Raw genomic sequence first — 27,781 nt, 5'->3', positions numbered from 1 at the left:
TACTAATAATAATAATAAAATAATAATGATCGATATTGCTCCACTTTATCATTCATCCTTCAATAATAATCAAATAATTATTATGATTAGTATTTACTTCTTATATATTTTTAAACTATGTTAACTATTAAATAACGTCCATCCAAGTCTAAGCTCAAGGAAAGATCAACTTTTTCATAAAATAGTTTGGGCAATAATGTTCAGAAATATTATTTTATATCATCCAGTGTAAATATGTGACAGAATATCGTGAAGAATGTGGTTTTTTTTCATCCAGTGTCTTCTCATTTCTCAACTCAACTCAACTTTATTTATAAAGCCCTTTAAAACAGCTGTGGCTGACACAAAGTGCTATACATAAAATACAACCTAAAATATAAGACATCAAACATAAGAGACAATATAAAAGCAATAAAAACAATATAAAAACAATAATAAATGATAAACAGTATTAAAATAATAATAAAACAGAACAGAAAACAGGGTCTCATGCTGTGTTAAAGGCCAAAGAATAAAAATGGGTCTTAAGATGTGTTTTAAAAATGGACAGCGAAGGGGCTTGTCTGATATTTGCTTGACACTTTGACATTTACAAGAGGACCACAGGTTATAATACCTCACTGAACCTTACATCGGAGCATATATCATACACAACATGTCCTTGAATGCACAAAAACCAAACTGGTGGCTACCTTCAGTGTTTTGATGTGTGTGGCGTCTGTGGATCTCACGTAGAAACTCTTCATGAAGGGCTCAAACATCCCCTGTTTGGAGAGACCTCGTGTTACTAAAGAGCAGCATGAACATGAACACAAGTGACCTTCTCCGCTTTCCACGAGGAGACTCACCTTCCTCTGAATGGACATGGTGGCGATGTTCTGGAGCACAACGTACTGCACCTCTCTGCAGAAATAAAACAACATAAATGTGGATACAGAGACATGAGCTGACTGTAGAGGAAGCTAATTGTTATTTTAGTTATGTTTTTTTTTTACCTGTGGCTTCTCAGTAGTCGAACAAGTGATTTGGTGACAATGCTGACTTCATGCTTGGGGGCCAGATGCCAGTAAAGCTGAGCGACGGACATCACGACCTAAAAACACATCAAGTCATCCAGTTAGATGCACATTTTCAATTCTGTTCTTCCCGACGCTAAAAAAAAAAAGGGCACTTGGCAACTTTTAAGTGCACAAACTTCGAGCGCGTCGCCCCGTGCTAAATAAACCTCATGCTATCCTCGTGACACGACTCTGTGGAGGTAATTTTTCAGCGGAGCTTTAAATAGCAGGAGGACGTGTGTCCATCGTTGCAGGCAGAATGAAAGGCGTCTATGAAGATGGAGGATGTCGCCGTGATGTCGCGAGTAAAGACACAGCATGTCACATTTTAATCAACACTTTCATTTGGGAGCATTTTTCCTCCCGCTGCTACCCGGCGACGGAGACCTTGAAGCTCCTGGATGATGGAAATCTGCACTCACTGTTTTTTATTTTTTTCTTTATCTCCTGTTTTTTTCTTCCTCCAATCTTGGGAGGATGCACTGTTGCACAAATCACTGCGTCTGTGTGGTTTGTGTCCCGGTGTGCATGTTGTATTTAAGTAAACGTATACAGTATTATGTGCATTATTGCAGGGAAATGTGTTTACGTCTATACGTGGCTACAGCAGCATTAACTGATTTGTCGCCGGGGTGAAGACGCAAGGCCACAGCTATTCCACTCACAGCGGTGTTCCTGCTCTGCAGCAGAGGCTTGGTGTTCCTCAGCAGCAGCCGGTGATCCGGATCCATGATGTAGAGCTTTGGCTCCGCGTGGTCTCGCTTCTCCTCGGCGTCGGAGTCGTAGAACGCTTTCTCGTTGTTCTCGTCAAACGTGGTGCCCTGAAACAAAACACATCAGGCTAAAGCGTCAACTATTTCAGGAACGCGTACCCTTCAAATGTTTTTTGGTCGCGGAATAAAAATGCCCAAGTGGTTGTGGGGAAAACTTACATCACAATTACTTTAACTATGTGACAAAAACTGTTTTTATTTCTTGAACCGTATTTTATAGTATGACGCTAGTGTTATACTGTTGTTACTTACAATTAGGTACTATACTAGTTTTTAATAGGCACTAATAGTCACTGTACATACACCGATCAGGCATAACATTATGACCACCTTCCTAATATTGTGCAGGTCTCCCTTGTGCCTCCTGTGACTCATCAGAGAATGGACATGGGCCTTCTGAGGGTGTCCTGTGGTGTCTGGCAACAGAATGTTGTTACTGGGGGGGCCTTTGAGGGGAGGGGCCTCTGTGAATCATCCCACAGATACTTGATCAGTTTGGGATCTAGTGAATTTGGAGGCCAGGTCAACACCTTGTGCTGTTCTTCATGTTTTGTTTTTTTTAGTTGTTCCTAAAGTGTTTTTGTGGTTGCATCCTGCTGGGGATGGCTGCTGAACATCAAGGAGTGTCATTGCTATGGGGTGTTGGGGTGCCTGGTCTGGTCTAGGTGGGTGCTACATGTCTAAGTAACATCCACACCAATGAAAGCCAGGTCCAAAAGTTTACCAGCAGTTTCAAGATGGTTATTCACTTCTCCTGTCAGTGATCATAATGTTGTGGCCGATCAGTATAGACTATTTGGAAAACTCGATCGGGAGTGTCTTATAATAGCCATTCTGTGTCCATGAAGTACCACATCCCAAACATCAAAGATGGTCAATGTTATTTACTTCTCCTGTCAGTAGTCTTAATGTTGTGGCTGATCTGTATAAGTGGTCATGGTACGACGGCTTCTAATAGGCAGATCCTATTGGGTATTATTCATCTGTTAATAAAACTTCAAGATCAAATATAATCTCTCATAAAACAAGCTCCGTACAGAAATAACATCTGCTTGATTCTGACCCAGAGGTTTGAGTTTTATTATTTGAGTTGAAGCTAATAAATGTTGAACAACAGCTACTTTTACTGAAATCACTGCAAAAAATAATAAATATAGAAGATGTCTGAGTAGATGATGTGTGTGGGAGGAAGAAGGAGGTTTCTGTGCTTGACTGTTTTGAAAAAACAGCTGTCGTGATCTGCGGCTACATTTCTGACTTTAAAGCAGCACACTGGTTGAAAAGCCAGAGTCTCCGTTTGTTCCGTGATCCGAGCGGCGAGCGGCGAGCGCCTCACCTCCTTCCAGGGGCTGGTGAACTGCGTCCTGGCGTAGCGCGTCAGCATGGAGATGATGACCACCTGGCCCCACTCCTCCACGTCCACCAGCAGGTTGCACAGCTTCCTGTAGTTCTTGTGGATCAGGTCGATGCGATCGGGACACACCTCCTCGAAGGCCATCACCACGCTGCCGGCCACCAGCTACGGGAGAGATTTAAAAAGAGATGGTGGAAAAACAACAAAAAAAAAAAAACAAAGAGAGAAACCGACGTCTAGAGGGAAAACGCTTTATTTACGCCTCTCCGCTATTAACACACGAGTTAATGGAGTTTTTGTTAAGACAAATTGAACGAATACTTTATCTCTTAAACGAGCCGTAATGTAGAAACTCTAGAGAAATAAGGCTCCAGTTAAAAGACATGACCCTGGCCACGGCGTATTGTAATTGCACTTTCAAAAATAAATAAATAAATAATAAAGAAGCACACGATGCCAATTTACAACTTTGATTACGACACACAGACAGTTCAGCCTCTGAGTAGTTAGCTGAAAATTAGAAGGGAAGGAAAATGCGGCCGTATGTGAAAGAAATCCATCAGTAAAAGTGTTTTCCTCAAGTATAAATGTTCAATTCACGGGGAAAGAGAGAGAGAGAGAGAGAGAGAGCCAAGGAGGAAGCCAATAATCAGCTAGGTTTCACTGGTGGAGGGAAAAAACTCATTTGGCTGTTGCATGCGTGCCACCCCACCTCCACCACCACCACCCAACTGGCTGCCGCCTCGCCGCCCGACTCCGGGACTGAGTGAGTGACACGGCGGCGTATTAATATGCAAACAGTATTATCACAGGCACCGCGAACGAGAGGAGGAGGAGAAGAGAAAGGGAGCAGAATCTGGTCTTCCCAATTAAAGCCTTCTGGCCTCCGGTGGCCCCGCGGGAGCTCGGTGCGTTTACCCATCAGCGCCGTCATGAGCCTGCATTGATTGCGAGGCGCGTACGAGACGGGTATGTGCCCGGCCGCCGTCTGCCACATATCTGCACCCTTAAAATCTTTTTTAAAAGCTTTTTTTTCCCGACTAACGCTGATGGATGAAAGTCGAGAAGATCAAACATGTGCATTTTATGGTTTTACACCAAAAAAATACAGTTATGTTTATTAAGAGACGCACAGAAATGGTACACAGAGAGATTTAAATAGAGTAATTGGATAATAAATCAATTAAAAATGTAATTTACTGTATTTAATTTTTGTTATTGGGTTGGCCTGAATGGTTTTTAAGGAAATATGTAAAACATAGACAAGAACAGAATTATAAATTACACAAGTAAAAAATAAAAACAGATAAGGTGCATCTAAAAGGTGCACAAAATTACTTTTTAATTAACTTTTGGTGATATTTATATAACTGATGGCTGCATTGAATTTTACGGAGGTAATGTACACACTGAACATGCAAGAGGAGCATTATTTAAATGACATTAGTTAAATTTGTCGGGAGAAGTCAGAAAGCTGATGTTTAAAGGGACGACTCAGTAGTTGTATCTAACTGTTTACATGGACACTAAATAAAATGATTCGATTCTGATATACACCAATCAGGCATAACATTATGACCACCTTCCTAATATTGTGTAGGTCTCCCTTGTGGTGACTCATCAGAGAATAGACATGGGCCTTCTGAGGGTGTCCTGTGGTGTCTGGCAACAGAATGTTGTTAGTGGGGGGGGGATCCATAGATACTTGATCAGTTTGGGATCTAGTGAATTTGGAGGCCAGGTCAACACCTTGTGCTGTTCTTCATGTTTTTTTGAGTTGTTCCGAAAGCGTTTTTGGCTGCATCCTGCTGGGGATGGCTGCTGAACATCAAGGAGTGTCATTGCTATGGGGTGGGGGTGTCTGGTCTTGTCTGGTCTAGGTGGGTGCTACATGTCTAAGTAACATCCACACCAATGAATGCAGGTCCAGAAGTTTCCCAGCAGAACACTGAATTGTCACAAGATGGTTTAAATGTTATTTACTTCTCCTGTCAGTGGTTTTAATGTTGTGGCTGATCGGTGCATATGCCACAACACCTAAATGAGAATAGAACTTTTTAGTAGGGATGCACCGAAATGAAAATTCTTGGCCGAAACCGAAAACCGAAAATGGCTGCAGTTTTTGCTTGCATCATCACAACACCCTGTTTCGGCCGTGTTGTTTCGGTGATAAAAGTCTTTCAGCCGAAAACCGAAAATGCACTTTTGGGCCATTTTCATCCGAAAATATTCGGTGGCCAAATATTCGGTGCATCCCTACTTTTTAGACGAAGCGGTTTTGTCTAAATGTGCAGCATCAAACCTGCAGAAATGACACTTAATTCATTCAAGACGATCAAGATGTTTCCAGGTTTTCATCGTTGCCGTGCATGGATTTGGGTTCGTCTTTTCAGACACTCACTCGTTTAAACAGCTGGTTGTTTTTCTGTCCCTCCTGGAAACCTGACGTTTACCCCACGTGGAGCAAACATGCTCACAAAGAACGGATTGACTCCAACCAGAGAGAAATCATGAGGCCTTTTTATTCTGATTATTAGGGGTCCATGTAAACGCAGCAATTGTTACACTAAATAATCCACTAAGGATTAAGTAGGGAATATAATATACTGTATAGAAAGTTGTTCCAATAATAATAATAATAAAAAAAAAAAAACTATTCACAACAACAATGAGAAGCACTATTCTGACAGGCAGTGTGAATAAAACCGTGAAGAGTAATTTCACAGCGACTTTCAGTTTTCATTGATGCCAAATATATTCGACTGTCGCTACTCAGAGCAGTCAATTAGACTTTTAGGATATGTGTTTTTTTTTGTTTTTTTTTGCGTGGCCCGTCCTTCTCGCCGTCGGCGCCCGTGCCGTCTCTCGGCCTATTACGAGCAGCGCCGTTCCCGAGCATGCCGTAGATCCCGGGCCGCGAGGCTTTGTGCATTCTCCACCAACTTTCCCCCATTAGACGCGGCTCCAAGGTAAACTACATGCACCATCAACAAAACTGACACCCCAATCTATGGAGTTCATACACCACCTCCTCCTCCTCCTCCCTCATCCCTCCCTCCCTCCTCCTCCCTCCCTCGACCATATTATCTACCCTGCGTGACAAGCCGGTAATGGAAAAATCACACTAAGCAAATGGTTCTTCTAATAACAATAAATTTCCTATAAAATTATGAAGGGCCCAAACCGTTTCCTTGCATCTATTTTGCTATGAATTATAATTAGGGTGCCAGGAGAGGCAGAGAGTGCTGGGTCATCACGTCAGAGACAACGTACGGCTTTTTGATTGATGGCCCGGTGTGGGGTCGGCCTATCCTTCCTTCACTCCCTTGCTCTCCTCTTCCTCCCTCCTTTTCCTCTTAAATTAATGGCCATCTCACCTAGCCCCTAATCACAGTCCCCCCCCTGCTCCTCCTCTCTGTTCTCATTTCAATTTTGCAGAAGGTGCAGGCCGATGAGGGGGGAGTGGAGGGTGGAGGGAAGGAGGCAGGACGGGGGAGATCGATCATTTATCTTGTAATGGCTGGATAATAGATCCATCACGGTAAAACAGCTGCACAAACTCCTGTGTTGTCTCTGTCATCAGGCCTCCCCATTTTCTCCTTAAACCGTCCTCCCTGTAAGCAGCCTCCCATGTGTCACAGCCATTTAGCCAAACAGGCGCGTCTGCAGAAAGGTAAACGTCAGGAGGACGATGCAAGAGACGGAGCAACAACCGAATGCTTCCTTCTTCCACCGACATCACGGTGACGGCGGCGTTTAGCCACTTACTCGCGATTAATTTAAATTTAAAATGCTGCCTCTAAGATGAGGGTTTTTACCAAAAAAACAAATAAAGCGAAGGTTAATTTAAGTGACCCAATCAAGAGGCCTGCATGTGGTCTCATTGATAACTAAGGTACTAAATGGATGAAATTAGCTTCACCTGTGGTTCTCGAGCAAAAATGACGACAACAAGAACGGCTTTACAGTTATGGCTACAGCTATCAGTGGCCTTACAGACTGAAGAGATGTGTTGGTGAAGATTCGTCCAGGAAAGTTGTAAATTGTTTTGTATTTACACAGCCCTTTTATATCTATCGCTTTACAGTCATAACTACAAATTTTTTGGAAAAACGCTGAGACGTCAAGCTCGGTTCCCGGCCCTTTCTGCCTCCGGTTTAACGCCATCAGTGGTGAAGTGAACGCGTCTCTCGTTCTTTCTCTGACCAGAAGTTATGAATGTAACCACGGGTTCTTTGAATTCACCGTCTCTGGTGTTCAGAAAACATAAAACGTTGTGTCTGTGACGGGTTCTAAACGCAGAACACAGGCCCATTTTGGAAAAAAGAAAGAAAAGAAGAAGAAGAAGAAAAACTGGGTTCAGTGTCTTCATCAAGGACAAATCAAAATGCGGCCCATTGCTGAGTCACCGAGCCACCATCACTCCCAGGTTATGATAAATCCCTAAAAAACAAAAGGTAGTTGAACTCATTTGAAGATGCTACTCCTACTCGGATGAGTGGTGAAACGTCTTCTCTAAAACTCTACAAGTCCAGTTGCCTTTTTTTGAACCTTTGTTGGATGTTCCTTGAAGACGTTTCACCACCGATCCAAGCTGCTTCTTTGGTGGTTCCATTTGTAGAGAATGAAATTTGCGTTTCTGCCTCTGATTTAACGGCATCGATGGTGAAGTGAACGCGTCTCTTTCTCTTTCTCTTATCAGGAGTTATGAATGTAACCATGGGTTCTATGAATTCACCATCTGTGGTGTTCAGAAAACACGAAACAGAATCCAGGAAGTGTCCATACTGAGGTAAGATCAAGTTCTAAATGAGATAATAATTATTTATAAAAATACAAATAAACAGATTATGATCACAAGATTCCCTGTAAGTCCTATACATGTGTCAAAGGTGTTGGTGTAATTACCGTCTTCACCAGAAGGGGGAGACAACTGTTCCACAGTGCTGCTTTAATATCAGTTCATGCAAAATGATTTTACTTAATCTGGAAAAGAATTTCAATAATATGTGATTGTTTAAATGTGTCATACACTCAGCCTCCATCATTAGCAGGATCTACCAGTATTACAGGCAACTATTATTATTATTATTATGTATTATTATGGCAGAAATCTAGAAAATGATTTATTGAAAAAGGAAACCAAAGCAGGCTCGTCGTGCTACAAAACCCTTAGACTCATAATGTAACCAGCAGCTTCGTTTTATCCACGCCTACCAAATCTCACGCTGCTCTCTAGAAGCCATTTTAAAACCGTTTCCATCCTTAGCAACACCGATTCAACTCTAGGACATCCTTACATAGCACTACTCTCCTCTCTTAATCATTGTGGGAATTTGAAATACAACACAGCGTCGTAAAAATGCATCACCTGGCAGCTATTCGGTATCTGCTATGTTTAGTTTTTTTTTTTTTTTTTCTCCACCATTCATCACCGACTGATGTGCTTGTGTGTCTGTGTGATGATAGTGCCCTCTCTCTCTGTCCCCTGCCTCGCAATGTGGGCTCTAACGGGGAGAAGTCATCTGTCTTCGTTAGCGTCTGGGGCTAAATATGCTATGCATCTGGTACTGGGCTCTCCATCCCCCCCCCTTGGCCTAAGCTGCTTTGTTTTGTTTGTATAATGGTAGGTATACCCTATGAATACATAATTGCAACAAACTGTGCATGACTTGCACATGCAAACACAACACACCGCATTCTCTAGCCTGGTGTCTACATATTTGAAATTGGCATTTAGACACCCTTAGTATTCGCTGTGACCTCCTCAAATTAATGTGCCGCCAACTGACTTCTAATGGGCTGTCTGCATCGTGTCTGCGACGGGTTCTAAACGCAGAATCTGAGAATCTGACTCATTTACGGGCCCATTTTGGAAAAAAAAAAGAAGAAGAAGAAGAAGTTGGCCTTTGAGAAAATTAAGCTGACACTAGCATCAGTGCGAAAATTCCTTCCAAATGGACACTTAACAAGGAGCATCTGAAGATGTGCGGGTTTAAGTGGGTGTTAACAAACCATGGCATTGCCGAATGAGCTGAGGGATGGAGGGCGAAGAGAGGAAACGCTTGACTGGGGCGCCCTCCAGTGGTCGGAGTGTGCGCGATCCTTCAACTCCTAAAGCTGCTCACTGTGCACTTACTGTGCTTTTGTCTTTCAGTAGTTTCTCGATCACTTCGATCAGCTGCTCCTTCTGGTCTGGATCCAGGCTGAGGAGGGGGAAAAAAAAAAAAAGACAAGAGGAACAAATTGTCAACTACTGAACGGCAATTATTCACACATGGACAAACAAATTAAATCATGTCCCTCCTGTGTGCTCGGAATACGGAGATGTCTGAGAGCTCGCAGCGGCTCAGATCTACGTTTTACTTTCTGATCGAGGCAGGATCAATCGCCGTAACAGATGCTGCACAGGTGCAGTAAAGTAATCAATAAATTAGGATTTCAGGCGCTCATGTATCATCCTTAGCTTTACGTCGTAGCCAGACTCATTTCTTACCAGAGTAGGAGCCTGGTAACGCGCCATTTGGATTTCACTGTGGGCCGTGTTTCCAACTATCCAATGAACACCTCTGCACACATCAGAGGTGTTTTATTGTAATCAAATACAACAAAGCAAATTCAATTCGATTGGCAGATCTTTGCAAGAGCATAATTAGTTCCCAAGAGAGTGACTTCAGACCCACTTTCAGTCACAAATAAAACTGTTTGCAGGGAAGTTCGTACATGCAACGAACTAAGGGTGCGACAATTAGCTAAATATTCCAAAAAGTGTGCTCATTAAAGCTTCTAATTTTCTTTTCTTCTGTTTTTATTTGTTAGATCTGGCTGCAAACTTTGACGAACAAGCAATTCTGCACCTTCCTCTGTTCTGTTTTCACATTTCACAGACAAAATGGTAAATCATAGAAATTAATCTGCGGTTTAATCAACGCTGAAAATACTGATGAGATGCAGCTGTACTACAAACACGGAGTTATATTCGTTCCACCGTTGGAATATTTGTCTGCTTATTCACCAGCAATGATCGTTTGACGAAGCTTAAGGGAACAGAAGCGTCGGTAACAGAAGTTAACTGGAGTATGGCGTAAAAGAAGAGTTATGGATGTAACCAAGGTTCTATGAGTGACTTAAATCACTGGTGATCAGAAAGCGTTAAACACAATATATTTAAATTTCCAAACATTTAGATTAAAGCTTCTCTGTAGTCAGTTTGCAAGCAGATAGACAACCTTTGGATTTTGGACATTTAGTCAAATCAACAAGCAATTTCAATCATTTTTCGGTTTCGCCAATTCAGCACCTTCCTCTACTTTGTCTTTACATTTCACAAACAAAATGATAGACCATACGAAAATTTATCCGCAGCTTAATCAACATGGAAAACACTGATAAGATGCAGCCGTGCAACAAACAACATGTATTCGTTCCAACAGAAGCTGAAGAACGGGAGTATGGTGTTAAAAATTAAAAGTTATGAAAGTAACCAAGGTTCTATGAGTGGGTTATATCAGAGAGCATTAAACAGAATCTAGGAATATTTTATTTGTTGTCTACCTGCCTGCAAAGTGAATATTTTTTATTTTTGATGTTCGGTTGAATAAACAAGTAATTTCAATCATCTTTCAGTTTTTTCGGAGATCCTGCACCTCGCTCTTTTTTTTTTTCTTTTTCTTTGTTCTGACATTTCACAGACAAAACAATAAAATCCGGAAATTAATCTGAAGGTCAATCGATGCAGCTGTACAACAAATATGATGCTTTTTGTTCTCTCGTGGGAAGGTTTAACAGCATTTATATTGAGTCAAAAGTTCCTCCTCAGGAATCAGAAGCTCTTGTAAATCGTGTAAAGAGCTATCACCTGTTATCGCCCAAATCAAATATGCAACCTCAATTACTTTCTTGCTTGCTATTTCGAGCGCTCGTTTGTTCTTCGATCCAAGCCAGTCTGAGAAAGACCGCACCGATAAGAGCGAGATAGCTGCAGGGCAAAACCCCTTATATCAACATTACCCAACGACGTTTACGGCTCATTTCAGTGTTCAGGAATGAGGCTGCAGCTTCGAGTACCTGTAGAGCTTTTGGATGGCGTGGGCGGACGTCTTCCTGACGTACGGGGACAGGTCAGCCGCGGCCTCCTTGATGGCCAACATCATGATGGGTACAATGATGGGGACACGGATACTGGACAAAACCCTCAGCGCACTAGCCCGGATGAACTGGTTCGGGTCCTGCAACGGAGATTTAAAGCGTCATAGATGTCAAACAAATAAGTAAAAATATTTAATGCACCAAAACTAAAAAAATAAATCCATGATGTTACCTTCAGGGCCCGCTGGAAGGTGCTGATAGATAGCAAAGCCAGGTCCTGCTGCTCCTCCGCATACCTCACCAGGTACACGTACACGAGCTTCTTAAGCTGCAAAGAACAAATACAGCTGTGAAAGCAAATTACCGATAAAAGAAAGTGAACAATAATGCATCTCACAGGAGAGAGAGAGAGGTTTCTTTTTTGCTTGGGTTTGTCTGCAGGGTTTATTATTTCAAGGCGGTGGGAGAGAAAAAAGCTGCAAAGCTTTCCTGTCGAGCTGCAGACTCCATCCAGTGTTGTTTCAGGCGACGGAGACAGGTTTTGTATTTTATTTTTGTCCCTTTGTGTTGCGCTTTAACTTCCACGCCTCTCCTCTCAACTCTTCTCAAAGGGAAATATTTGTTCTCCTTCCTGGCGAGTTTAGCTGCAGGTCACAGGTCGCTGCGCCGCCGATTCACATCAAAATAAACTAAAACTCTCCCCGTGTGGACGTGTGGACGTGTGGATAACGAAACAGGTAGAGACAAATGATGATTTACTGGAGCGACTGCTTATAATTTCATTTAGGAACTGATTCGAGCTCGAGGTCAGAGCTAAGGTTACAGCTTAGGGGGACGATCGCCGGGAGCTTTAACCGGTAATCGGCACCATGCTTTCTAATGCAGCCGGTATTGACCTGCGGCAGGGCGCCACAGTTCTCCATCATCGTTCTGGTCATTACGGCTGGAATTAATGGCATTACTCCTTATAAAAAGGAGACACAACCCATCTGCCCTCAAGGATGTGGCTTCTATGACCACAAAGCGCACGATGGACTTCATTTTGAACTGCTAAGTAGGCGATTAAGGCCACTACAGGAGAAACTGTAGCCCAGCATATAATGGGATTTTTGTATTTCTCTTAATAAAAGCGTATAAAAGCACCTGAAGGAGCTGAAACACACACACACACACACCGGTTGTGTGAAGTACGTGGTGTTAAAATAGAAAATAAAGAACACCGATATCAAATCACGCAAACGCTGTCAATAAGCAGCGTGCAGACATGAGCTCTAATTAGTGAGGATTAAAAGAATCTGACGAGAGAGACGAGAGCAAAAGAGGCGGCCATTTTTAGCTGTACTGTAGATGCAGGTGAGAGAGAGAGAGAGAGAGAGAGAAAACACAAACCAAGGCTTCACACTATCTTAGCAGCTGGTGTGTATGAGGTAGGGAGAGGGAAGATGTGACTGTGGACTCTCTTCTACCAATTACATCCACCCACCTGCTCCCCTACCCTGCCATGAGCGGCTTCGGCTGCACGCCCTGCACACGACGCCCGGCCTCGGGGCCCCCCGCTCACATGCTGCCCCTAAACCCCGCCTGATTATTCTTCTTCTGCTGCTGCTGCTGCTCCTAATCAATATTCACAGGCTCTGGCCATGGGAGCCCCTCTTGAGCTGCTGCTCAGCGTTTGGTCATTCGTTGGAATAAACTGGGCCCGAGTCCATCGTGGCTCACACATTACAGGGTTTAGTGAAGTGTTTACACCGGCTCACAGGACCCTTAAGAGTATATTCATGCAGCTGCTGCACCAGTTTATGACTCGCAGTAATAAAGATAGTAGTATTTTTAATGCTAGCTTCATATTAGCATGTTAATATGTTTTTGTTTGCAAATTCTGAGCCACGATACACCGATCAGCCACAACATTATGACCACAGACAGTAGAAGTAAATAACATTGACCATCTTGTGACAATTCAATGTTCTGCTGGGAAACCTCTGGACCTGGCATTCACTGGTGTGGATGTCACCTCGACAAGACCAGGCACCCCCACCCCATAGCAATGACACTCCTTGATGTTCAGCAGCCATCCCAACACAAAAACACTTTAGCAACAGCTAAAAACACCACAGGACACCCTCAGAAGGTCCCATGTCCATTCTCTGATGAGTCACCACAAGGGAGACCTACAGGATATTAGGAAGGTGGTCATAATGTTATGCCTGATCGGTGTATAAGTCAGTGCAAGTTTTATTTTCTGATCAGGGCAGGATCAATTAATCTCTGGTTTCCTTTGTAACACGGTTGACTCTGAAGTGAGCAGTAGATTAAGATTTTAATCTGTCATGAATCACCATCATGTTCCATCATGACTGACATACAATAAACTGAAGGTTTTCAATTAATCCTCATTAAAGGAAATTTAATCAGCATCTATTTTAATAATCACTCATTAATAACGCAAATATCCGATTGCAAACTGAATATTTTGGGCGTTTTGGTTTAAGGATAAATGTCAAATGATCAAATAAAACCGATTTTGTTGCGTGTGAGGAACTTCCCTCTTCAGCTTCTGTCTCACTGCTTTGTCACTTGACAATTAAATGAATCACCGGCGAATCGACAACGTGATCAAATTTCTCAATAACGTCGTACCTCGATGTTCTTGTTGGCCACATTCTTCACGACGGCAGGAAACAGCTCGGAGGCGTTCTTCCCTTTGGCAATGAGCTGAAAGACAAAGCAATGAGATGCAACAAACTGTTTTATCACTAACATTTAAATAAAAAAAAAAAAGAGATTCCCAGGATGCACTCACCCCGACGACCCTCTTCATGGCCTCCAGTTTGAGGGACTCCTTGTTGCTCTCCAGCATCTCTTTAAGGTCTTCATTCCTGAGGACAGAAAACATTCTTGGTCACTACAGGAGGAAACAACAGCTGATGTTTCTAGAGGTGCTGGGAACGACGACATCTGTGCAGACTTCACCGATTACAGGACAACGTGCCGACGGTGCAATAAAGATCTCCCTTTGCAACAGCAGCATCACAACAATTTCTTGGGCTTGACAATATTACCCCGGCCGCTCACATGACGGCGCCGCTCATTCCTCGGCTAATGCTAACACACAGCGCAGGTTGTTTGTTTCACAGGGGGAGGAATGCAGCAAACGTAGACGTCTGCCCGTCTGTCAACAAACACTGGATGTTTGGGATGACGTTCATATTTCCCCAGAGGGCCGCGTCCATAAACTTTTGCCTTCTCTCTGGCACCAACGGGAACATTTTAAACAAACGTTGTGGGGGATTGCTACGGCGTTTTGTTCAGGTAATCACATTCCCCTGAGGGTGAGCTGTAAGCCAAGACTTTCAATCCAGATCATTATTATTAATATTTGTCCAATATCTAGAAAAATGTTGCTCAACTAAAAGTACTCACTGTGGTTTTTAAACTTTAAAACATGGTAGCTAATGAGGAGTTAAATTAAAGTGAAAGTTTTGTCCTACTACTATTTGTCCACATCCAAAACTTTAGCAAAAAAAAAAAAAAAAAGAAAAGCAGTAAATTTTCCAATTTGAGACTTTGCAACTGCAAAATATGTGACATTTAAACATCGAGCGATTGTTGTAAATCTATAACAAAGCCTCGCATCTGTTAGGATCTTCATCGGTTTTGCATGCAAAGGAAAAACAACTTAACTTTAAATCAACTGTAACCTAAAAATAAATCATCCTGCATCGGAAATTGGAAACGCTCAAGCAAAGCACCTCTAATTTGTTTTTTTCTTTCAGCCGCTGAAGTTGAGTGCTAATTGGTTAGCATGCTAACACATTAAAATAAGTTGGAGAGGCTGTGTTTGCCGAACACCGGCAAGTAAAACTATCAATGAGGTTAGCGTTTAGCATAGCATAGGGTCCATCAGTCTTACAGAGAGACATTGCTAAGTCTAAAAACTACAAAGCTTCATTAATTTGACTGACGCTGCAAACTAAAATAAATAAATATTACGCTAGCGTAGATGATGAGAAACCATTAAAAGCGTTTGCAGCATATGTCAGAGGTTAAGACCGGCGCCCTGGCTGATCTTCCCCACAGTACCAGGCTTTGTGCGTCTCCTCTGGTTTGCTGCTGCTGCTCTTTGTGAGGGCCTGCTCTTCCTGACTGAGCTCCGTCTTCAGGGTGAGCTGCAAGTTCTCGGCGGACACCAGCGCCGTCCTCATGGCTCCCACGGCGTCCGAGCGCAGGCAAGTGAAACCGACGTCCATGCCGGCTTCCTCCCGCAAAAAAAAAACAAATACTCCTCCTCCAAGAGTGAGTGTTGACTTTATTTCCTAAAAACTCAAAGAGCCAATGAGAGCTGGGGTCGCTGACTTTCCTCCAGGCTGTGTGTCCTGTTCTCTTCTCTTTATTTACAGTCGTGTCTTGTTCATAACTGTCAAAAGCTGGGAGCTGTTGGAGAGGCAGCACAGGCTCGCGACTCCCTTCCTCTTCTGTCAGGCAAGGAGGGAAAAAAAAAAAAAAAAAAGTCACAAGATGCCCCGTCAGCTCGCTAATGGCAAGTCATCCTCACTCCTGAGGCCTGAGGGCAAGTCCTTCTTTACCGAGACTCCTTGTCGACGCTGCTTTGGGAAACCCTGGCTGTCCCACCTGCCTCCGCTCCTGTGTGTGTGTGTGTGTGTGACTCTGGTCACTTCCCACTTCAGGGGAAAAAGGAGGGCCTTATCTGCACTGGTGGGTAAACACCGAGCTGCTTTTCATCACCTTCCACTCCGGGCCACATACTCGACGCCGACGGGACAGGCCCGACGTGGACGATAACAGCGTGGAGTTGAATGTCAGGAAATACGCAAGAAGATGTGAATTAGTGCAGAAAGGAACTTAAAACGGACACTTTAACTCCAACCCAACGGTGCAAAAGGCTTCCACTGACTTCAGTTTGGCTCATATTTAAAATTTGGTTTATTTAAAATACAAAATAGTTATAAAATATAGACATTTATGAAGCGTTTTCTTGTTTTTCCGCAGCTATAAGTGTTAAAGTATTAGTATTAAAGTATTAAAACTTCATTTGAGCATCTTTTAATAACTGTGCTATAGATTCCTTATTAACTTTTAATATTTTAAGCCTAAACACACATGCATCTGCATCCCATCAGGCCGATTACGAGCTCTTTCAAATCTTTCTTTCTTTCTCCATCACGGCTCTGATTGATTGTAATGTAATATAATATACCCGTGGCAGCTTCCTAATGAATATTTATCACAAATGAGCCACGTGAGCATTCATCTCATTTAAAAAACATTTCATGATTTGGTTTCTCATTATTTCAGCTCTTATTGTTGTGAAAACAACCTTTTATTGCTCCTATGTGGACTGTGTTACGGTCAGTTTGTTAGTTAGAGGTAATTTAATATTTCAAACTCGTTCTTTGGGTTGTTTAGTTTCTAGTTAGCGCCTCCGCTAGTTGCTCTGGTGTTCAGACAACTTGGAGAGGTGTCTGAACACCAGAGCAACTAGATGAGCTCCAGTTAACACGGTTAACTCGCCGTCTGATGAGCTTTCTCACCAGATAGACATTGGACAGTCACAAATAATCTTCCAGACTCCACTAGACCTCTTTTAATATTTCGTTTCGGCCGATCCGAGTTAAACATCCTGAAGTTGGACTCCTGTAGCTTCCTAACGTCTGTCCTTGTCTTCTCCAAGAGTCGACTTGATTCAGTCCAGTAAATCTTTCAGTCAAAGTTAATGTAGTGTCTAGAGGGTAGCTGGTACTTTGGCTCCAGAAATGTTCTGGTCATCCAGCGCTGCCATGAACTCCCTAACCCTCCTTGACGCCGTCTCATCTTTTAGTTTTTAGTTTAATCCTCTTTGTTACTGGTGGAACATAAGGCTGCGACTACCTGCTTCCATTTGGTCCTGACCCATGCGGTGCTTTGCCCCACGATAGGTTCACCAGGTAGTTTTTGACCTCCCTTGTTTCCCCTTTCCAGGTGGGGTCCAACTCAGGGCTACCATGGGTACTATGGGTCTTTGTCCATACGGAGGACATGTCCAAGCCGCCGATGTTTAATTTCCTGCACCACACTGCAACAGTTTGTCTTTTGGTACAGGTCTTCATTAGAGATCTTTTCTGGCCAAATGATAAGACATATCATCCGGAGACAACCATTGTTAAAGGCGTTGATCGTTCTCACGTCACTCACCAGCATCCAAGCCATACAGCAGGACTGACCTAACATTGCAGCTGGATCTTGGTTTTGAGACTATACTGGTTGGATTACCAGATGGTCTGGAGGCTTGCAAATGTGCTGCGAGCTCTCCCAAGCCTTATACTGATGTCCCTGCTGCATGAATGATCCTCACTGAGGAGACTTCCCAGGTATGTAAACTCCTCAACACAATCAAGATCTTTTAAGATCTGGGCGCAGCCTTTGGTAGCGTTGAATAACGACTTCCACGTCGCATAACTTACTAATTTCTTTCTGTTTGACTTAATTTTCCAGAGTAAAGTCCTTCCACACAGCAGACATGTTTGTTCAGTCATGTGATTTTGCTTCTTCTTCTTCTTCTTCTTCTTCGCTTCTTCTATTTTTTGCAGCTTTGCGGCTCGGCACCAAAGAGGAAGAAGACGCTACAGGGATGTGGTTTTGGTTCAAACAGGCCAACAGAAACCTCACTAATGCTAACTCTAACTCAACTGAAAGCTAGAAATTAAATAACACGACTCAAAATAACAATAAACACATACGGCGAAACTACTCAGCTACAGTGAGACATCTCTTCGGTCATGGATAATAACGGAGTCACACGGTTCGGCACAGATCCCACAGAGACTAAGAAGAGTCCTTTAAGACTGCAAAGTATTACAGGAATGTTTCCGCGCCTCTCCCTTGGACTTTCAAATGATTTAATTTTAGCCGATTAAGCTTTAAAAAATGCCCTCGGCTGCAGCTTCAACTTCACATGTACACATACACACACATACATGCTGAGAAGGACTCAGTTAGCATGCAACACTCGTGTGAGAAACAGATGTGTAAAGTGGCACACAGCTCTGTGCATTGTGAACCGAGCAAGACGGACGAACAGAAGCATCATTCACGTCCGTCCGTACTTCATTCTCTCAGTTTGGCCTGGACGCGGCCAAACATATGACCCAGCTTTCACTAGCGGGGTAGGTGCTCATGTGAGACTGCTCAGTGTTTAGCGGAGTAAGCGATAGGTGGCACATTTAAAATGAGGCTTTAAGGCAGGAGAAAGCTTGCTGCAGAGAATTTGAATCAGGTTTCTGGTTGGAGTGGTTATTCTCTATCTAAACATCTACTGCAGTAGCACTAAACCAAAATCAGCTGAGATGAGGAGTCATTTATTTCTGGAAATAAAGTTAGGAGAACACAACGTGGTGTTTGTCTGCCCTCTAGTGGCAGATCTTCAAATGACAAAAACATGACAGAGAGAGGAAAGCTCTAGACGCTTAAACGCTAATTAAATAGGGTTTAAAATGCAAGATCCACACAGAATTAGGAACCAAAATTGGAACCAAAAAAAGGCAACTTTTCATCGGAGAGAACTGCGAAATATTTAAATACTTATATGGAACGCCAAGTGGAGCTGAAAGGAAAGCGATCACAAGGAAATGCCTCAAACTAGACCCTCTATCTCTATAAAAGGACTGGAATAATAAAGTATATTTAATCTTTGCACAAAGAAAAGGTGTATATTTCCCTGAAACAACCTTCTTTTGTGTTTAATTTTATGTATAATACTATTTGAATACAGTTCCTCTTCAATTCAACTTTCAATTCACCTAAAAAAAAGTTTACAGGTTTACAAACCAGGTCACAAGCGTAAACCTGGCTGCAGCTTTTTGCAGATCATTCATGCGCATCACTGATAATCAGAGTCATAGAACTGGAACGGCTCTTAAAATAGACTCTCAGGTTTAGATATGGGTTGGCATGCTAAAGGACGCACATGAGAATCAGACTCATCTGCTTCCCGAAGTCTTTGAGTAACAGCTGGATAACAGCACCTGAGAGGTATGCAACTGTAATGCAAATAGCAGACGCAGAATTCAAGCCGTTTTGTCACATGTGACAATAAATTGCACGTCTTGGACAAAAACAGCAGGTTGAGAGACTAGAAATTAAAGCTGAACATCTGCAAAAAAGCCTCGAACAATCTTGGACTTAAAATGTATATGCTGCTGCCTAAACTTGCTTCCCACTGCAAACGTGGAAAGGACTACGGTTTAGGACCCGACAGGCCCAGGAAACTTAGTGCAACAGCTCCAAATATTTTTAACAGGATCCTGCTACGGGATGTAAAACTAACACAGCAACATAGAGCGTGCAAAGTGACCAAAATAACCTGAAAAATATACAAACAGACAAAAAAAAGATGGAAGACACTTAAAAGAAAAGTAAATTGATGCACTAAACGGCTACAAAATGAGACAAGACTCCAAATTACCACAAAGAGATGCCAAATGAGCAGATACAAAATGTTTGCAACGACAAAAAACAGACTCAAAGATGGATAAAATGGCCTAAAAGGAGATGAAACATAACCACAAAGTGACACAAAGCAAGAGATGCAGACAGAGAGAAGAAAAGGCAACTACAATATGCAAAACAACCACAAAGAGAGCAGAAAGCGATGGAAACACAGCTACATATCGAATAACCACAAAGCCACAACAAAATGACTGCAAAGAGGTGCAGAGAGACATATGTGACGTTCACAACCCACTGAGCTAAGGTTCAAAACGACCACAAAAGGTGACAGAACGACTCCAAAGAGACAAATCCAATCACACGCAAAAGGAGATGAGGTTCAGATTTACTACAAAGAGGCCGAAAAAAAAACAGCCGCAAGAGACCACAAAGAGCGCAGGCAGAGCACACAAAGACGGAACCAGACTAAAAATAAATGCAAACTGAACACGGCGAGATGCTAAACGACTGCAAAGAGATGCGATAGGAAATCTGTGACGCGCAAAACGAACTGAGCGAGGAAGAAAGCGACCACAAAAAAGTGACAAAATGACTCCAAAGAGACCGAGCAAGTCCAATCACATGTAAATTTAAAATGAGAATCTAATTTACTAGAAAGAGGCAAGAAATAAACACTAAACCGAGACAGAAAATATCAACCACAGGATGCAAAACATCCAGAAAGAGATGCCACAAAACAGACTAAACATAAATGCAAACTGAACACAGCTATGCACAGAATCACCACAAAGCCAGATAATGAATATATTAAGATAAAATAACCAGAAATAAATGCACAGTTACTACGAACAGATGCAAAAGGACATCCGTAGGATACAAAACCAACTGAATAAGGTACAAGGTGATGGCAGAAAGTGACAAAACAGCTGCAAAGAGACTGAACAAGTCCAATCCAAAAATAAAAGCTACAAAGAGACAGAAAACATCAAGTACAGGATGCAAAATATGACAGAAAATGATGGAACACAGCTATGCACAGAATTAATGAATGTATTAAGATAAAACAACCAGAAATAAATGCACAGTTACTACAACTACATGCAAAAGGACATCTGTGTGATGCAAAACCAACTGACTAAGGTACAAAGAGACCAATAAAAGTGACTAAATGACTCCAAAGAGACTGAACAAGCCAAGCCACAAGTTAATTTCAGATGAGAATCAAATTTACTGGAAAGAGGCGAGAAATAAAAACTACACGGAGACAGAAAACAACTCCAAAGAGGCAGAAAAGATCACAGAATGACCACAAAGCCAGATAATAAACGTATTAAGTTGAAATAACCAGAAATAGATGCACAGTTACTGCAAATAGATGCAAAGGGTCATATGTGGGATGCAAAACAAAAGGAATAAGGGACAAAGTGGCAAAACAGCTGCAAAGAGACTGAACCAAGTCCAATCACATGTAAAGTTGAGATAATATATGCCAACTGAACACAGCAACGCATAAAACGACCACAAAGCCAGGTAATAAATGCATTAACATATTAAGCTTGATGCACAATTGTTGATGGTTAGATGCAAAATAACCAGAAAGGGATTGAACTCAGCTGCACACATAAAAATGACAACATGATCAGAAAAAATGACCAGAAACAGGTGCAGAACTACTGAAAATGGACACAAAAGGGTTCATGTGAGATGCAAAACCAACAGAATGAGATATAAAATAACCACAGAGATGCAAAAAGCCCATTCATGCCATCTTGATGCCTTGCTCTGAGAAGCAGGAGGGATGTGGGGAGCATTTCACGTGTTTAACCCCGGGGGCCCTTACCCTCCTCCTAATCCGCCTGGCCCTCTCTAAACTGGTTAATTCTGATTATTCAGATCTAATAATAATAAGTGGACAAATACTAACTTTAACAGCAGTGAGCTTCAAACGGATATTTACAGGAGAAGTGCTGATGCTGGCCTCTGCTCAGGGTCGAACGCAGTGTACGTGAAGGCACCACCGAACTCGAACCGTTGGAGTTAACTGCTAACGTAGCCGCGTTAGCTGCGGACGGAGCCCACGCTAAGCTAACTTACTTTTTAAAGTCGGCGCTGAAAAGCCCGAAGGCAGCTCCTCCGGTGCTGGAGGTGGTCGGGGTGCTCTCCTGCCCCGCTTCCACAGCTGCCTCCGCTCCCCCTTGGTCGTTGTACGAGGTTGCCATCGACATGTTGCGGCTTCTTTAAACCTCCGACGAAGAAAAAAAACCTGTTGCGTTTGTCTCTGTCGAGCAACAAAAAGCTTCGTAAACTCGACTAAATCTTTACTTAACGCGGCGTGTTTGAGTTCCTCCAAAGACAAACTTCTCCCAGATTTCAGGGAACTTTTTTTTTTCTGTTTTACACGCAGTAGCGGAAGTGTGAGTTGGACAAGTTGGTGTCACATGACAGGGCTTCAAGCTGCGTAGCATAGATCTACGACAGTTAGAAAAGACTCGATGACAACTGTTCTTCATTTTATCGCATTGTTTTTTAAATTGAATTGAATAAAATAGTGGTAAACGTCTATTTAAATACATATATTATGAAAGTCAAATATGGTAGGTTAAATAAATATTTAAATCGGTACAAATTTTAAAAAATGTGTTTTAAAAAGTCAACTTGCTGAAGTAGAAATCAATATTTCAACTTGCTACGTCATTATTTTGTGCCCAAAAAAAAAAAAAAAAAAAATTGGTAAAAAAAAAAAAAAAAAAACAACTTCTAGTTTATATAATAAATCCTTTTCGGTCCTGTACTGATAACTGTCGTAAAGGAAGGCGGGGCCAATGTTGATTTACGGCTGCTGTAAGTGAGTGTGAGGAGAGCATGTTCTGACAGTAAACAAGACAGACTTAAAGTAATTTGTGTGACTCTTATTCACTACATAATAACAATACATGGTACCAGGATTTATTGAACTCACGATAAGGAGACTATACGACGATGGAGGGGATAAAGCCGCCCGGTAACCTACTGCTGGATGGGAATGTGGATGAAAACTGGCGGTCCTTCAAGCAACGTTTTCTTCTCTACCTCACGGCGATTGGGGCTTCGTCTAATTCAGAAGAACGTAATGTGGCTTTGTTGCTGACAGTGGCTGGCCCGCAGGCTATTGAGGTGTATAATACATTCACGTTGGATGGTAAAGAAAGTCTGGACACGGTGCTGGGACTTTTCAATGACTACTGCACACCCCGGAAAAATGAAGTTTATGAGAGATATGTTTTTCGCTCTCGTACGCAGAAACAGGGTGAGTCCTTTGGTGCTTTTTTAACTGACTTAAAGACCAAAGCACAAACATGCAACTTTGGAGAACTAAAGGACTCAATGATACGTGATCAAGTCGTGTTTGGTATAAATGACAAACGAGTGAGAGAAAAGATGCTGAGCGACAGTAACCTAACATTAGACGGCGCCGTGAAACTTTGTCATGCGAGTGAACTGTCTGCCATGCACGCAAAAACTTTTGGACAGAGTAACACCGCAGCAACGGGCACGAGTACAATGTCAATGTGTTCGAGTACGCTGGGACTGGAGAACATGTCGGTGGACGTCATAAACAAAAAGGACACGGGAGGGCGTGCAGGACAACGGAATGCGATGCCTTACGAATGCAGACGATGCGGTAACAGACATGCAGCCCGGCAGTGTCCAGCATACGGTAAAACTTGTGCAAAATGCAGAGGCAGGAACCACTTCGCTAAGATGTGTTTTTGGAGTGAAAAAACTGAAAGTAAAAAAACCGTGCATGCTGTTGACACAGAAGATGCGATGTTTATTGGAACAGTGCAAAGTGACTCAAACGCTGTGGATGGATCAACTGTGCATGCAGTGGAGTTACAGAGTGAAGTTTGGATAGCTCCTCTGCTGGTAAATAACACCATAGTTCCTTTTAAGCTTGACACAGGGGCTAAGGCAAACCTAATAAGCTGGAGTGATGCACAGAATCTCAAGGTGAGACCCAAGATATTGAATAGAACAGTGGCTTTAAAGGCATACAATGGACAAAGCATAGAGACAAAAGGTACATGCAGGCTGACAATTAAACACAAGAACCGCCTGCATCATGTGATGTTCACTGTTGTACCTGACGGACACGAGACATTATTGGGGGATAAAACATGTGTGGATTTGGGCTTAGTCAAACGAGTCTACACCATCAATGAAATGACAACTGTGCAAAGTGCCCCACTAAGCAGTACAGATCTGTCTCATGATGCCATAATACACAAATATGCAGATGTATTTCAGGGCTTTGGAGCGCTGCCCTTCACATACTCCATCAAACTGAGAGAAGATGCACAACCTGTAATCCACGCACCCAGGAGAGTCCCGGTGGCTCTCCGTGACAGACTGAAGGCAGAACTAGACCGCATGGTGAACCTGGCTGTCATAAAAAGGGTGGAAGAGCCCACTGACTGGGTAAATTCTATGGTCTGTGTCAGCTCAAAGAAAAATGACAAACTCCGAGTTTGCATGGACCCCAAGGATCTTAATGCTAACATTAAAAGAGAACACTATCAGATACCAAAAAGGGAGGAAATAATTAGTGAAATGACTGGAGCAAAACACTTTTCTAAGATGGATGCCTCACATGGTTTTTGGCAACTAAAGATTGATGAAGAGAGTGCCAAGCTATGCACCTTTAATACTCCATTTGGCAGGTACTCATACCAACGTTTGCCCTTTGGAATCAGTTCTGCTCCTGAAATCTTCCATCGTGCAATGGAGCAAATCATTGAGGGACTGGACGGTGTGCGGGTGTACGTGGATGATCTGGTTGTGTGGGGCGCCACACAGAAAGAACATGACACCAGACTGGAAAAGACACTCAAGAGGATACAGGAGTATGGACTCAAATTAAACAGAGAAAAATGTCAGTTCAGTGTCAGTGAAATCAAGTTCCTTGGAGACAAGATCACCACGGCTGGAGTTCAACCAGATGAGGTAAAAGTAAAAGCTATACATGACATGGAGAAGCCAAAAGATAGAAAAGGGGTACAGAGGGCCCTTGGAATGCTGAACTATCTGGGGAAATTTGTGCCAAATTTAGCCGTGAAAACTGCTAATCTGAGAAAGCTATTACATCATGAGACACAGTTCCAGTGGGCACATGAACATGATGCAGAATGGAAGGAACTGTTAAGTGCTCTAGCAAGTGAACCACTACTTAAGTTTTTCTGTCCTGAAAAGAAAACAAAAGTCTCTACAGATGCCTCAAAGGATGGTCTAGGGGCGGTCCTTCTCCAGGAGGAGGAGGAGGGGGCGTGGCATCCAGTAGCGTATGCATCACGCTCAATGACGGCTACAGAGTGCAGATATGCACAAATAGAAAAGGAATGCCTAGGTTTGGCTTTTGGCTGTGAAAAATTTCATACTTACATTTATGGACTTCCTAAGATTATCCTTGAAACAGACCACAAGCCACTGCTCGGGATTGCTAAAAAGAATCTGTGTGACATGTCGCCAAGGATACAGAGACTTATGATGAAACTGCAGCGTTATGACTATGAACTCACATATGTACCGGGCTCACAAATGTTCGTTGCAGATACGCTGTCCAGAGCTGCACCTAATGTCATACATGACACTGTGACAGAAGAGGACGTGGTTCTTCATGTGGATATGGTCTATGCAGCATTGCCGGCTACTCAAGAACAGCTGTGGAAGATAGCCACAGAAACAGCAAAGGACCCCATTCTGCAGAAGGTGATGACAAATCTAAGTGAGGGATGGAAGAAGGGGTCATGTAAACAATATTATCACGTTCAGCCAGAGCTCTCGGTGGTGGATGGACTTCTGCTTAAAGGTGACAGGATTGTCGTGCCCACATCGATGCGTAGAGAGATGCTCACCAGAATACACGAAGGGCACCTGGGTGCAGAAAAGTCAAAAAGGAGAGCACGCGAGGCCCTCTACTGGCCAAATATGAACTCTGACATTGACCAGCTGGTCAGTGAGTGTGCTACATGTCAGGAGCATCATTACAAGCAAACAAAAGAACCCCTCATTACTACAGAGCTCCCATCACAGCCTTGGGAGAAGGTCGGAACTGACATATTTCACCACGATGGTAAAGACTATTTGCTAGTAATAGATTACTATTCAAATTATCCTGAGACATATCTATTACCCAGCATCACATCAAGAGCTGTAATAAATCAGCTGAAGGCAATCTTTTCCAGGCAGGGCATCCCACTAACTCTGGTTTCTGACAATGGTCCTGCCTATGCCAGTCATGAGTTTCAGGTGTTTGTGTCAGAGTATGAGTTCAATCATGTAACTTCCAGTCCACTATATCCGCAGGCCAACGGAAAGGCTGAGAAGGGAGTACAGATTGTGAAAAGACTATTAAAAAAGGCAGCACATAGCAACACTGACCCATACCTGGCCCTGATGTCATACAGAGCAGCCCCACTTGAAAGTGGCAAGTCACCAGCTGAGCTTTTGCTGGGGCGCAAGATCCGTACTCGACTGCCCATTCACAGTACACATGCACCTGAACAAAGAGATGAAGTGTGGGCAGAGAAAGCCAGAAGACTACAACAGAAACAAAAGGTATCTCATGATCGCACAGCCGCTGCTCTAGTGCCACTTCAGGACAAGGATGTAGTTCGCATGGAAGGACCTGGGTCGTGGAACCGAAGAGCCGTCGTTTTGCAACAGGTTGCTCCCAGGTCATACAATGTTATGACAGAGAATGGTGATGTCTTTCGCAGAAACAGGAGGCATCTGTTGAAAACTGCAGAGCCATGGCAACCACAAGTGGTCAGAGAGGATGACCTAAGGCTGGAGAACAGGCTGAACGAGCAGGAAATAGGAGCAAGGGCACAAAGAGATGAAGGACATGATAGTGACAAGCCGACAGAAGTCCCATGCCATGCAGATGAGATGGTAGGAGACACATCTGAGATGATGCAACAGGCTATGCGGCTGCGCAGGTCAGAGCGGACCAGAAAGCCTGTGGTTAGACTGGACCTGTAGTGAATACAGAGACTATAACAGTCATTGACTATGGGACTTGGGTAGTGGTCATAATTTACCTGCCATGTTTCAAAAGGAGTGATCAGAAGTCACAGGCAGATGTTTAAAGGTACTGTTTATGCTGCTTGTGTCACTATGCCTTTTCTTGCTGTTATTTCAAAAGCAGCGTTCATAAGTTACAGGTAGATGTCTTAAAGATGGAGACTATACTGCTAGTTTCTATAGGATTATTATTATTGTTCTTTTTTATAAAAAGCTCTGTGTATATGTTTATGTTTATAAAGGGGGAAGATGTACTGATAACTGTCGTAAAGGAAGGCGGGGCCAATGTTGATTTACGGCTGCTGTAAGTGAGTGTGAGGAGAGCATGTTCTGACAGTAAACAAGACAGACTTAAAGTAATTTGTGTGACTCTTATTCACTACATAATAACAATACAGGTCCGACTAGCGCCACGTTTAGAAGTTATAGATCTATGGCCGAAAAGCCACGACCTTTCAGCGTTGCTACGGTAACAACGTCAGCAACGTTCTCATCACACATGAAGAAAGTGAGCATAAACTGTCGTACTCGCCGTAAGACTTTCGGGGGAAAATAACTTGAAAACCAAAAGGAGTAAGGAACCAACTGTGGCGTCACGTGAAATTTTGGGCTAAAAAATATGCAAAACAAATGTAGAGGTGTTGAACCCAAAATTAGCTGAATAAGGGTCGAGTTCAAGTGCAAGAGCTTTTAATGTCTGTACGTTCAGCTAGAAATGAATGTAAAGTGACTGACTCATGTGTAGATGTTTAGGATGTAATAATATATACAGTAGAATTAAACAAAGAAGGCAAAAAAATAGCAAAAGCGCGTGGCATCACAATATTGGATAGCAAACAAAAGTAAATAAATAAATAAAATGAATGGTTTCTGCAAAAGCAACTGACTAAGTGGCAATTTACAGAATGTACCCTGTCATATTTGGTAGTTAAAATAATCAAAAATGTGCCAGAAAGAAAAACATGCCACCTGCATACAAAATATATTGCTGATGCAGCATT

The 27,781-nt window shown here is 42.7% G+C and overlaps 1 protein-coding gene across 2 annotated transcripts in view; it reads right to left on the bottom strand.

Moving 5' to 3' along the window:
* ap3b1a (adaptor related protein complex 3 subunit beta 1a) overlaps nt 1-22,264 on the bottom strand; it is a 61,588-nt gene extending 39,324 nt beyond the window's left edge. The window contains exons 1-11 of one of the 2 annotated variants that reach the window (XM_084572062.1): nt 21,813-22,264; nt 14,077-14,152; nt 13,914-13,988; nt 11,506-11,601; nt 11,253-11,413; nt 9,325-9,391; nt 3,168-3,350; nt 1,724-1,879; nt 996-1,093; nt 849-903; nt 693-764 (exon numbers count right to left, since the gene is read on the bottom strand). In XM_084572062.1, coding sequence (XP_084428188.1) covers nt 693-764; nt 849-903; nt 996-1,093; nt 1,724-1,879; nt 3,168-3,350; nt 9,325-9,391; nt 11,253-11,413; nt 11,506-11,601; nt 13,914-13,988; nt 14,077-14,152; nt 21,813-21,943 — 1,170 coding nt within the window. In that variant the 5' untranslated portion in view covers nt 21,944-22,264. Of the gene's footprint in view, nt 1-692; nt 765-848; nt 904-995; nt 1,094-1,723; nt 1,880-3,167; nt 3,351-9,324; nt 9,392-11,252; nt 11,414-11,505; nt 11,602-13,913; nt 13,989-14,076; nt 14,153-15,356; nt 15,724-21,812 lie in introns of those variants that run through there. The other variant, XM_084572061.1, reaches the window with a different exon arrangement.
* Between the last annotated feature and the right edge of the window lie 5,517 nt (nt 22,265-27,781).

This window comes from Chelon labrosus, assembly GCF_963514085.1.
Source record: "Chelon labrosus genome assembly, chromosome: 22".
Classification (NCBI taxonomy): Eukaryota; Metazoa; Chordata; class Actinopteri; order Mugiliformes; family Mugilidae; genus Chelon; species Chelon labrosus.
The sequence above is the reverse complement of the archived record's forward strand: the minus strand, read 5'-3'. Positions and strand labels throughout refer to the sequence as shown.